Here is a 13,823-nt window from a genome sequence, read left to right on the forward strand (position 1 = left end):
ATCGCAGAAATGTTCTTGGTGAAACGTGTAAGCGATGCAATTAGCCCTGCGCTTTAGATCTTCTGGAGATAGGTTTTCACTCGTATCGTGATTTCATTGTCAGTTCGGGGTAACAAGGTCCGCCTATAATGCGCCTCTTACGCATTTCAGCGAGAAGCTACGTGTTTAAGTACTTAAGCTAAAGAAAACTATGTAAAGTATACTTAAACCTCAGGACAATACATGTCTAAAAGCAATCAATTTACAAGCTTTGTTTAAACTTCTGATATAGTGTTCTGCTTTGGTTTGCATACTTGTATTAATCCATCCATACTTCCATACTAATATTATAAATGCGAAAGTGTGTCTGTCTGTCTGTCTGCTAGCTTTTCACGGCCCAACAGTATAACCGATTTTGATGAAATTTGGTACAGAGTTAGCTTACATCCCGGGGAAGGACATAGGCTTTTTATCCCGGAAAATCAAAAACTTCCATGGGATTTTTTAAAAACCTAAATCCACGCGGACGAAGTCGCGGGCATCGTCTAGTATGACAATAATTATTGTTAACTAGCTGACCTGCCCCGGCTTCGCTCGGGTGGAGTTTAGAAAATTGAGGGGGAGGTTGAATTAAATTTTTCTCTCCGAAAGAACCATCCCCGTACTTCAAGGAATATTATGAAAAAAGAATTAGCGAAATCAGTTCAGCTGTTCTCGAGATTTGCGATTTGCAACACATTTAGTGATTCATTTTTATATTATAGAAGATTAATATTACCTATGTTTAGTTTTTTAGAATGAATTAGACCCTGACAGACGGACAGGCTGGCGGACGAACAAAATGCAAATCCCCCAACAAGAGTCCAAGACCTTGCCTCGCTCGATCAATGATCCACATAATTTAAGTGCATGCTTTTGCATAGGTTTATAATTTATAAAGTAACTATGTGAATATTTTTCGTTTGCTGATTTACATACAATAAAATATTACCTTGACTTTTCATGAATTTTTAACCGTAGGTATTATTTAGCGCAAGAATGCAAAATTATACCTAGTACTTTTTTTCGATAAGAAATTAATGATTGATGGTCAGTCGCTTACCAATTGCCGATGGTAAACGATAGGTACCTCGCATCTACCTATTAATATATTGAAACAGTTACTGGATACTTTTTCTATATTATATTTATTTACGCAACTAAAAATCCTGATTTACCTCAGCTGCAATTCGGATCATGCCATAACTTTCATCACTACGTAGCGGTAAACACTTGCACAATTGCAGTTTTTATAATGAAAAAAATAATTATTGTAAACAGCACGATTTAAAATTAAAAAATAGGCACTTTATGAGATATACCTATTTATTCACGTATACATTTTTAAAATGGAAAAAATTCAATAAAGCGTTGTTCTCTTAACATAATGCTTACCTATTGAACATCTCTCAAAGCCTCCTTATTCGGGGACTCTTAACTTCGACCCCGGGCACGCATCTCTAACTTTTCGGAGCTATGTACGTCACTAAACCATCGTAAAGAAACCTGTATGCTTAAAAGTTCTCCATAATGTTCTCAAAGGTGTATGAAGTTTGTCAATCCACACTTGGCCATCATGGTGGACTATGACCTAAATCCTTCTTGTTCTGAGAAGTGACCCATGCTCAGTGGGCCCGCGATGGATTGAGACTTGAGATGAAGATTATGATTTCAAAGGATTTTTGGGGAAGTAACAGGAAAAATAAGAGTGAATTCAAACCCACAGATATTTTTATTAAATCCTAATATCAAATCGTCACATATTGTAAGAGAGAGTGTGAGAATTTAATGAGATCGCAGTCAAGGGTGTAATGCAAAAAAATCAAAATATGGACTATCATAACATATAATAAAGCATTTTAAAAGCAACATCAGTACATTACATATAAGTCGAATACATCTGAAACTATTTAATCAATCTGAAAATGTCTTTGTCAATTTATCCACAATGATTCTTGTTCTTTCTGATATGTACTGATCAATTTTACCAATAACTTTGACAACTTGCAGCATCTTCTGAACACCTTTTTTGAATCTCTCCATTCGTTCCGCGCTCGATTCTTCTTCTTCATACCTTAATCGCCTAAATGACGTTGCTGGTCCTATTTTAGGTGCTTTCAGGCCGTGTAGTATCGGTCTTAGTTTTGGCACATCTAACTTTGGTGTGCCGAGTCTCGAAGGCCTTAGTTTAGGGAATCCTGGAGGAATAAAACCTCTCGGTGGGGCAACCGTTACCGGGGCCACTATATCGCTGTGACCAACTTGGTCAGCTTCTGGTACAGTTACGAACTTTCCATTCTTGACCGCCTCCGGGATCGCGCGGTGAATCAAATCGCAAAACGAGTTGATGTCGAAGCGTGAATTCCTTCTCGAAAACTCAGCAGACCTGGATTTTGGCACGTACAGAGAATCCTGGAACGAAATTATTAGAACCTTAATTAAATAAATATCTACTTTATTATACTGGTTTTACACATTATTTTTATTCGCACGTCAATTGTTACAAAGCTTTATCTACAGTAGCTGGCAGGAAATATCGACAATTAGAAAGAAGTTTCGGCTTCGTAGAGCGTTGTCTCTGTCACTCATACCTATATGACGTTTTGTCGGTCTCAACGACAGAGACAATGCTCTACAACCGCTAGGTATCTCAAAGGTCGATGTACGATCGACCTCAGAACTCGAGTAGCAATTCCGCAAAACTATTGCATCAAACCACTCGCTCTTATGAATTTTTTCTATAAACACACTACACAAACACTCAGACGTGCGCATAACCGTGGTGTGCGGTGCAAGTGAATTCGATCATTAAGGTGACGCAGGACGCTCGACCGAAATTGGCAGCGCACGTGGGTAACATGTTTGCTTTTCACTTGACATTGTATGAGAAAGTTGAGAGGCACGATGATTTTCACTGAAATCAAGCGCGCGAAAAGGGTTTAGGAAAAGTATTTTTGAGAAAAAACTGCCGAATTTATGTTGGCAACGTAAAGTTATTTCAACTAATGAATAAATAAACAACGTCTAATGATAAATTCTTTTAGAATTTTCATATCCCTAATCTTATTTATTTACGCCCAAAGTTGTCATTAATTTAGTGTTAAAATAGGAATCTTTTGAGCCTCGTAACTTTTAAATCAATATTTTTTTCAATATTTTATATATCAATAAACCTAGATAATGACGAGATAAATCGATATAATTCTTAGTTTTGTGCGTACAATATCGAATATTGTTGTATTTTCCCTCCTACGTTTGTATGGAGAAAGCTCCGAACTGAGCTACCTTAAGGTGTCAAACGAGTTTTGGCCTTTGACTGTACAACATTTTCTGCTGGCTACTGTACAAGTTTGTTTGCAAGTTGTGTTGTGTTGCTTTCAGTGGATTTCAGCAAATTAAGCTTTTGTATCATGGGTATTCCGCAAAGTAACGCCTGCTTCTATACAACATTTGCAAGTTATGAAGTTAGTTAATAAGAAATCACTCGGTCTCACCTCTCCGGAAGTACAATCAATCGTCACTCGTTGTGGTGGAGGAACACATGCAGCAAGCGCCAACTAAAAACAATTTCTATGATTTTTTATTTTATTTTATTGAACTACCAACAAAATTATACAAAAAAATACATTATTCAAATCCTAGGTGCCAAGTTATTATACAATTCCAACTATAGGAAATATAATAAACAAAACAATCGTTATAAAAAAAAGGTTGAAAGAGGATTTTATACGAGGTGATGATTATCATATAAAATCATCACCATATATGTAATTTTTATATGATTTTATATGATCATTTATTTAATTTATTGCAAACCAAAAGCTACTTTGTCTTTGATTTGATTTATTACGCAAACTAAGTAAATATTAGGAGTTTTATTAATATTTAACAAAAGCATCCTAGAAGTAGTGTAGGGTCAAGGTTTGCGACACCTTGCTTATGACAATAGTGCCTATAGATGTAAAAACTACACTAATGTTAGTAGTTTTAATTTACAAATCATGAAATTTTAGTTTTTGATTGGCACTACAAATTATTTTAAATAAAACACTACAAAAAACACTATTATTTCAGAGTTTTAAGTTTTCACTTCTGTCGGCAGTCCCCACTGACTGTGTCAATTTTTTTATCAATTAACAAATAATAACTTTATAAACAGCCTCTAAAATTAAATTGTTTGCACTCTCATATCAATATGGCAAGGTGTTAACGGGTGACTACGGGGAGGGAACGCCCTGCACACCCGCATAGTCCCCGCGCTAACCCGGTGCGGGCAAGCGCGGGTGACGTGCGAGTGTGCGGGGCGCGGCGTCCCCCCGCCTTATAACCCGATTGCTATTTCTAATTGTCGCGTTCTATACTGTCACTTGTTCAAGGCCTTGCTCGTCTTCGTCAAGGTCACTAAAGCACTATTAATTTTGGGAGGAATTAAATACCAACCACCACTAGTGAGAGAATCGCCACCAACTGACACATGTTATCCGTATTGAGACCGCGACATTTTTACTGGCATTCATCAAAATGCGAACAGTCACGTTCAATCCGTCGGAAACAGCAGCATCAGCAAGACACGATGTATGTTTATTCATAACACATATAATTAAGTTAGGGTTTCCATTCGTAAATTAATCAAATTCGGACTAAGAACAGAATAAGTAGGTACGTGTCTACTGAATAACAATAAATTAAGGGAATTGCATTCGCTAATGACAGTTCCCGTTTCACCTTGAAACTAGCAATTTTTGTTTTGGCGTTTGGTTTTGGCGCAATTTATTGACATTTGATCAGCTGATACTAATTACTAACACGCACTTTTAGTACTTTAACGTACTAGGGTAAAGGACTCCAGTAAATGAACGAATACGAAACCTCGAAAAAATCGGTGTACCTACATACATTTAAAAAACGGGCCGAATTGAGAACCATCTCCTTTTTGGAAGTTGGTTACTAAATACGAAAGTGTATTTGTCTGTCTGCTAAGGCTAATTTTTAACCCGTAAAATTAAAGAGTTTCCACGGGATTTTCAAAAAGCCTAAATCCACCCCCACGAAATCGCGGGCATCATTTAGTATTTTTTTATTATTTTGTGTATCTATATATAGTCATAAATTATTTAATAATCAAAAAGAGCAAAAATAATGCGGGGTTAATTATTATTATACTTATATTGTTTTAATTTAACAGGAAAACTTACAGCTAATTGGAAAAGTAAATTGATAAGAACAGAAGAAAATTGAAGCTGATGACAAGTTTCACAAATAGAATTTATATAAGACTAGCTTATGCTCGCGACTACGTCCGCGTAGACTACATAAATTTCAAACACCTATTTCACCCCCTTAAGAGTTGAATTTTCAAAAAATCCTTTCTTAGCGGATGCCTACGTCGTAGATAGATAGAAATACTTTATTGCACACAAAAAATATTACATAACATGACAAAGAAACTAAAACGAAAAAAAAAATTGTATGCAAAGGCGGCCTTATTGCTCACAGCAATCTACCAGGCAACCTTTGGTGAATGGAGAAACTAGGTGTGTTGGATAGTACTTACACGCAATACAGAAAAATGAAGTAGTATAAAACAATATAATATAATTAATTAATAAGTACCTAACTATTTCAGTAATACATACATATAATAACTATCATACATATACATATCTATTATAAATATCAATATATATACAATCCATATATATATATATATCAATATATATATATATATATTACTCGACTACGACGACGATAGGTATATACCTATCATCGTCGTAGTCGTAATAGCTATCAGCATGCCAAATTTCAGCCCGATCCGTCCATTAGTTTGAGCTGTGCATTGATAGATCAGTCAGTCAGTCAGTCAGTCAGTCAGTCACGTTTTCCTTCTATATATTAAAGATAAAAAAAAAAACTCGACTGAGGGAGAGAGAGAATAGAGGCAAAACTAGTAAATGTTTGTCGTATACCGTCAATTGTAACACCTACAGTTGACGATTGATTTTTTAAAAACCTAATTCTACGCGGACGAAGTCGCAGGCATCACCTAGTAGTTTATAAGTCACTTAGGACCTTTGTAAACAGCGTCATACTTACTCATAGGCGAGCAAAATCCGACACGATTTTATTCCGAACGTAGAGGGCTGGCAAATCGAACCATAAGGGTTCCATTTTTAGGGTTCCGTAGCCAAATGGCAAAAAACGGAACCCTTATAGATTCGTCATGTCTGTCTATCTATCCGTCCGTATGTCACAGCCACTTTTTTACGAAACTATAAGAGCTATACTGTTGAAACTTGGTAAGTAGACGTATGCTGTGAACCGTACTAAGATTTTCACACAAAAATAGAAAAAAAACAGTAAATTTTGTGGGTTCCCCATGCTTACAACTGAAACTCAATAAATTTTTTTCATCAAACCCATACGTGTGGGGTATCTATGGATAGGTCTTTAAAAATGAAATTGAAGTTTCTAATATAATTTTTTTCCAAACTGAATAGTTTGCGCGACACTTCCAAAGTGGTAAAATGTGTGTGTCCCCCCCCCCCCCCCCCCACCCTGTTACTTCTAAAATAAGAGAATGATAAATCAAAAAAATATATATGATGATATTACCATGAAAGTTTGCTTTCACCAAAAATTGGTTTGAACGAGATCTAGTAAGTAGTTTTTGATTTATCGTGCAAAATGTCGATAAAATACGATTGAAGTACGGAACCCTTAGTGCGCGAGTCTGATTCGCACTTGGCTGGTTTTTACGATTATGGTACGGAAACCCTTAAAAACTCTTATTCATAAAAATTTGTATCAGCTGGTTTAATTCCTGGTAGTTTTTATTTATGGTAAAAACCTGTGATTTGTTCATTCACTTGAGTCTTTTACCCTAGAACCTGATTAAACCGACCGCCCCATATCGAAACCCAGTAAATGACATTTTTTGAAAAATCGTTATATTATGTCATAATTCTTACTTCAATAGTATGTCCCATTATTGTAAGAAAAACAGCATTAAAATCTATACTTCCACATCCATATCTATACTCCATACCTACTTAATATTATAAATGCGAAAGTGTGTCTGTCTGTCTGTCTGTCCGTCCGTCTGTCTGTCTGTCTGCTAGCCTTTCACGGTCCATCCGTTCAACCAATTTTGACGAAATTTGGTACAGCGATAGCTTGCATCCCGGGGAAGGACATAGGCTACTTTTTATCTCGGAAAATCAAAGAGTTCCCACAGGATTTTAAAAACCTAAATCCACGCAGACGAAGTCGCGGGCATCCTCTGGTTTTCCATATAACAGAAATTTTGATACCTCTAAAGTCTAAACCTACAGTACGCGACAGGTTGAAAAAATGGTAATCGGGGAGGGAACGCCTCGTATACCCGCACAGCTCCTGCGCTAACCCGGTGCAGTCGTGCGCCTTATGACGTGCGGGTGTACGGCGCGTCCCCTTGCCTTATATCCCGATTACCCTCTCAACCTGTCGCAGGCTATATATAGTAAGTGCACCTTATACAATGAGAAAACCAATTCAAAGCCTAGTAAGTCGCTGTGACCATTTTAAAAACATAACCCATGATCTAAAATCCAAATCAAAACAGTAAAGACGTTTAATAATGCATTAAATGTAAGAATAGGAAAGGCAATAAGCTCTATAGTACGCGAGATGAATGATGAGAAAATGACAGAGGGAAATCGGGGTATAAGGCGGGGGTCGCCCCGCACACCCGCACAGCCCCCACGCTAACCCGGTGCGTGATAGCGCGGGTGACGTCGCCACCCCGATTGCCATCTCGACCTGTCACGTACTATAGGTACATGTTAAATGTTTGCAAGGAAAATACTTTGCATACAATAATGTTTTTTCTGCATTATTTAACAAAGTCTAACTACTAGAAAATCTACTGAAAATACTTAGTCTTAAAATAAAATAAATTAAATTATCTCCCTGCGATCTCGTCTGATGTCGTTTACAGGGTTTGGATTTTAGGCAGCCGAAATGTCACTGTTGACGCTATCAGAAGACCTAAAGCTTACGCTTGAACACAGAACTGTCATAATTCGTGTTCACTTAACCTAACGTCTCTCAGAGAGCTGAGAGGCAATAAATCTTTTTCTTATAATCCATACTAATAGTATAAATGCGAAAGTGTGTCTGTCTGTCTGCTAGCTTTTCACGGCCCAACAGTTTAACCGATTTTGATGAAATTTAGTACAGAGTCAGCTTATATCCCAGGGAAGGCTACTTAGGCTACTTTTTATCTCGCAAGAGTTCCCAAGGGATTTTAAAAAACCCAAATCCACGCGGACGAAGTCGCGGGCATCATCTAGTTTTAAATATCATTTTAATTTGAAATAGCCTTAATAATTATTATTAAGGCTTCAAGTTAACAGGTTATGCCAGATGCTTTCAAATTATTATTATTTTCAAAATTTAAGAAGAAGAAGAAAGGCATAATCATCATCATCATCATCATCATCATCATCAACCGACAGACGTCCACTGTTGGACATAGGTCTCTAATAAGGTCTTCCTCATGGCAGTCTTTCACCGCCTGAATCGAGCGGCTCCCTGTGACTCGTTTGATTCGTCTGTCCACCTAGAGGGGGTCTTCTAACGCTGCGCTTTCAGGTGCGAGGTCGCCATTCCAGTACCTTGGGAATTGGGATCGTATTTTGTAAATATACATTGGCTTTTCGAATTACGAGCGCTCATTACCACTTGAAATGAAATTAATTTAAATGAAATGAAATTCAAATATGGATCTGACACATAGGTATAATACTTACTTAGAAAATATTACTGTCTGTCAACATAATCTATGACAACCTCACAACTAGTACGTAATACTACGATAATTTTAAAATAAATTTGAGTAGTGAGCAGGCTTCATTTTGAGATAAATAAATCCCTATTTTATTATTCAACCATTACCAGTACATATAAACACAACTTTCATTCAAAAATAATAAGTTTATAGCGTAATTTTACGAAGAAATGGCGGCGCGCAGCTCCGCCCGCCATGAAAGCCAAAAGGCTACTGACAGGATTTAGCGCCTGCAAGAAAATGAATAATTTCCGTTCGTTTTAGATTATTTAAGAAATGAAAAACATTTAGTTTAAAACCAATAATTTAAAATGATAAGATAACCTAAACATATTGTTTTGTGACAGTTTGAATTTAACACGTTAAGCCGTTAAAGAAAAAAACAACAAAACAAGTTGATGATAGCAATGTTTTCAACATCAGTTCTTCAAAAAACGGGATAATTTGAACAAATGTGATATAGGTCATTATGATCTTCACAAATTGAAGTTTTTTATTACATGTATTTAATAGCTGTTAATGCTTTAGGAAAGAAAATCTTTTTCTTCAAATTTACAGCATTTTCGCGATTTGACACTTGCTTTCCCCTTAAATTACGTTCATACCATAATGTGTATTTAATTCGTGCTCAGTGATAAGTTAGGCAGAAGATACAAAACGCGCAAGAGTAGAAGAGCTAAAGCTCTACAAAATAATATGTGACCCAGAGTCGTAGTTTTATGTATTTTCTTTAGATACGTGAAGCTTTAGCGTCACACCGCCTATATTTATGTACCCGAAAGACTAATCTAATACTAAAGCACATTAATTAGTTTGCTTTGCCAACTTCTGCTTGTGGGTATTGGTAATCCCTAGGCCCGTCTCTGCCCTATAACCCCGCAGAGTTACTCCATCTCCGTCGATCAACTGTACGAAATATCTGCAGCTGTTTTAATATTACAAGTATGTAAAACACCATTTCAATAACTCAGCCATAAGCGATTAAAGGCCTAGAACATTTTTTCTATTGTGAGATAGACTTGCGCGTCACGACAATCATGCTAATAAAAAGCAATGATGAGGTCTAGATTGGAGTGCGCTTGCCTAGATGATGCCTATCCACTCTTGCCTTGAAGGTACTTAAGTTACTACACTGGAAGGGCAAATTGTAGACAAATCTATGAAAGTTCTACAGGAGTGCGACCCTACTTCTGAATTACCAAGGTTATATTGCTAAAGATTACTAAAAGTTAGTAGTAGCTTATCTATCTTACGTGATAGCATCCGATGTGCTGAGTGGTGTATATGTAGTCGGATAATTTCCTTGGAAAATGCAGTGGTTTGTCAGCGGGTGCTACGCTGGTAGCTTGTTATTATATCTTTTAACTAAGTATTACTTTGAAAATGAATTTAAGGAAACATTTAACTTGGGTCTGCGTGGTGCTGGTTGCTGTGTCCGCTGCCAAGGTTTGATGTTTTTACTACTTTTAATATGTTGCTAGAAAGTAAAAATGGTTTCTAGCGACATATCAGCACTCGTTATGCCTTTTGAGTCAAAACAATTGATGCATTTTCTATGGCTAGAAAGACTACAAATATCGGACTGCGGACAACACGTCGTGGCCGAAATTAACAATCAATCTTTCCATAATCTGTCGTTAGTGACAACATTTTTACTTTTGACAATTATTAAAAACGTTACTGTATAACTTATCAATAGATTACAGATCGGATGGATTATTATTAATTTTAACCGTTGCTATATTCCTGATTATATTGAGTAATCTCAGTGGATTGGTGTGTTATAGGGTGCCCACTGCCCAGACCATCCCAGACCATTATCATTCGATTGTCAGAAGTAAACAAAGACACAACGCGCAACGTTTGAAAATTAGGGCAATGTCAACTGCAACTGTTCTTCGAAATTTTTACAGCACTCAATGTAAACTTTCGCTTATTCATCTAAACCAATTGTATCGATTACCTTACTAAAATAACCATCAAAAAGCGAGGTCTGGACATTTCCCTAAAGATTCTTGAGCTGGATTTAGTTTAATCTACTGAAGAAGCCGTACCTACTTCCAATTTCGAGATTATTTTATAGACTACTAGCTGATTCGCTGAAAATCGGAGAGGGGGGTGGAATTTCCAAAATTCCTGAAATTACATGGTACGTAGGTACCAATTCCCATAGATACAACTTGAAAAGTGACGGACTTTCATACAAACTATAATACCCTACTTGAGGTGAGCCTCATCCAGGAGCGGACCTTTTTTGCTAATAGGTAGGTACATTATAAGCAGTGGCGTGCAGTTCATAGAGGCATAAATGCACTGCTTACCCCAGTTGTAATAGCTTAATGCATATTTTTCATTATGACCTGCCAGTGAACAGGCTCCTACTTAACTAATGCCTACCCTGGCTTCAAACCCTGTGCCCCTAGAAAAGATGGGGGGTAATAGGCTGGCATGGTATGGACATATAATGCGGAAAAGAAAGCCATGTCACTAGAAGAATGTTAAGTATGCATGTGGAAGGAAAAAAGAGGAGAGGACGACCAAATAAAAGGTGGATGGATTGCGTGAAAGACGATATGCGTGAAAAAGGAGTGGATGATATGTTGAGAAATGACAGGAGTAAGTGGAAGAAGAAGACATGTTGTGCCACCCCACGTGGGATAAGGTAAAGAAGAAGATGAAAAAGGAGTCGGAGCCAATAAGGTGCCAAACAATATGAAGAGTAGATAGATGGTTCGTGCGACTAATTGGCACTGGCTCAATTTAATTGGCCGGCTTAATTGGTAAAAACTAAAAAGAAGCCTATGTCCGTCCCCGGTATTTAAGCTAACTCTGTATCAAGTTTCATCGAAATTAGTTTAACGTACGGGCCGTGAAAAGCTAGCAGGCAGACAGATACACTTTCGCATTTATAATATTACTAGCTTATGCTCGCGTAGACTACACAAAATTCAAACCCCTATTTCATCCCCTCAGGGGTTGAGTTTTCAAAAATACTTTCTTAGCAGATGTCTACGTCATAATAGCTATCAGCATAACAATCAGCCCGATCCGTCCAGTAGTTTGAGCTGTGCGTTGATAGATCAGTCAGTCAGTCACCTTTTTCTTTTATATATTTAGACATTAAACTAGATGATGCCCGCAACTTCGTCCGCGTGGATTTAGAGTTTTTGAAAATCCCGTGGGACTCTTTGATTTTACGGGATAAAAAATTGCCTGTGTCGATTTCCGAGACGCAATCTACCTCTATGCTAAATCGGTTGAATAGATAGGCCTTCAAGAATCCCGTGAGAACTCTTTGATTTCCCGGAATGAAAAGTAGCCTATGTCCATCCCCAAGGTGTAAGCTAACTCTGTACCAAATTTCATCAAAATCGGTTAAATTATTAGGCCTTGAAAAGCTACCAGACAGACAGACACGCTTTCGCATTTATAATATTAGGTATAGTATAGTATGGATAAGTAGGCATGGATCTGTTGTAATTAATCTATTTTTGTTTTAGAGCAGCGTAGTGACAAAGAGGTCGCTGCTAAGCCCCCTCTTGTCTGACAACTGCTTCACGTGCAAGGCGGACGAGAGGCCGTTCGCGTGGCCCCTCATGCAATATTTCACCAAGTTCAAAGACGCAGTGGTGCGCGCTGTCAATTCTGTGGCGGACAAAATTAGAAACTAGTTAGAAATAAGAGAGCCTATTTAGATTAATAATTATTTTTTGTAGTTTTAAATATATTTATTTAATAAATTAATAACTAACAATGTTCTAATTGTGCGTTTTAATATTATTTCGGAGATTCATAACGTAAATCGATCGATTCAAGCTATCTGCCTGTCAACGTAAAAAATTTGTATGCATGTCGTGATCTCGAGACTCTTGCATAATCTGTAATCTGAGTTGTTATTTGTAAACAAACAAAATTACTTATCGACAGATTACCTACAGATAGATTATTAAATTATTAATTTCGGCCTAGATGTATAAGTACACGATAGGTTGAAATGGTACGTGGTACGTACGGTGGTGGTAGTGGTGGGAGGGAACGCCCCGCACACCCGCACAGCCCTCGTGCTAACCCGGTACGAGACCATTGCCATTTCGAGCTGTCGCGGACTAAGTATAGCTTAAAGAATACTGAGGGGTGAGGCACCATGTACCTAAATATATCCCAGCCCGGTAGGTATAGGTACACTACATTCAAACGTCATCAACATGGTAATATTTTACCTAGAATAAGCATCTATTTTTGATGTATGTAAATAAATTTATTATTTATAATACTGGTTATTTTATTTCAAACAAAACATTTACTTGTTGATGAATGTAAATAATGAATTGATGAATTTTATGGATGTTATACGTACCTATCAGATTCTTTCATCGTCGCCCAATCATCTGTTATGTCTATATCCCCACTCATCATGATCATGATCAACCCATCGCCGGCTCTGCAGAGCACGGGTCTCCTCTCAGAGTGAGAAGGGTTTAGCCATTCTACCACGCGGGCCATGTGCGGATTAGTAGACTTCACGCACCTTTGAGAACATTATGGAGAACTCTCAGGTATGCAGGTTTCCTCATGAGGTTTTCCTTCACCGTTAAAGCAAGTAATATTTAATTACTTAAAACGCACATAACTCCGAAAAGTTAGAGGTGCGTGCCCGTGATCGAACCCCCGACCTCCGATTAGAAGGGGACGTCCTAACCACTAGGCTATCTCAGCTGTATCTATATAGCTACATATATAGCTATATCCACACTGATAATAAATAATGAAAGTGTTGGTAACTGTGGTGGCCGCGACTTCGTCCGCGTAGACTTAGGTATTTTTTTTAATCTGCGGAAACTTTTCTGGAATAATAGTAGCCAATGAGGCTATGTCCAACTATGGGATACAAGCTCTCTTTAACTTTTGTCATAAAATCAGTTAAACGGATGGGCTGAAAACCCCGTGGGAACGCTTTTGTCTCCTGCGTTAAAATGTC

The 13,823-nt window shown here is 37.5% G+C and overlaps 1 protein-coding gene across 1 annotated transcript; it reads right to left on the bottom strand.

Annotated features, from left to right (window-relative positions):
* Nucleotides 1–1,731: 1,731 nt before the first annotated feature.
* LOC117984998 (uncharacterized) lies at nt 1,732–4,590 on the bottom strand. The gene is made up of 3 exons (XM_034971678.2): nt 4,459–4,590; nt 3,513–3,575; nt 1,732–2,430 (listed from the first exon to the last, which is right to left on the bottom strand). The coding sequence occupies exons 1-3, from the start codon at nt 4,492–4,494 to the stop codon at nt 1,933–1,935; spliced, it is 597 nt and encodes a 198-aa protein (XP_034827569.1). The 5' UTR covers nt 4,495–4,590; the 3' UTR covers nt 1,732–1,932.
* Nucleotides 4,591–13,823: the final 9,233 nt, after the last annotated feature.

Source organism: Maniola hyperantus, chromosome 9 (genome assembly GCF_902806685.2).
Source record: "Maniola hyperantus chromosome 9, iAphHyp1.2, whole genome shotgun sequence".
Classification (NCBI taxonomy): Eukaryota; Metazoa; Arthropoda; class Insecta; order Lepidoptera; family Nymphalidae; genus Maniola; species Maniola hyperantus.

Coding starts and splice junctions, on each gene's coding strand:
- LOC117984998 (XM_034971678.2), bottom strand. CDS start 4,494: ATGTGTCAGTTGGTGGCGATTCTCTCACTAGTGGTG. Junction 3,576..4,458: donor CGATTCTCTCACTAGTGGTG/GTTGGTATTTAA, acceptor AATTGTTTTTAG/TTGGCGCTTGCTGCATGTGT. Junction 2,431..3,512: donor TTGATTGTACTTCCGGAGAG/GTGAGACCGAGT, acceptor ATTTCGTTCCAG/GATTCTCTGTACGTGCCAAA.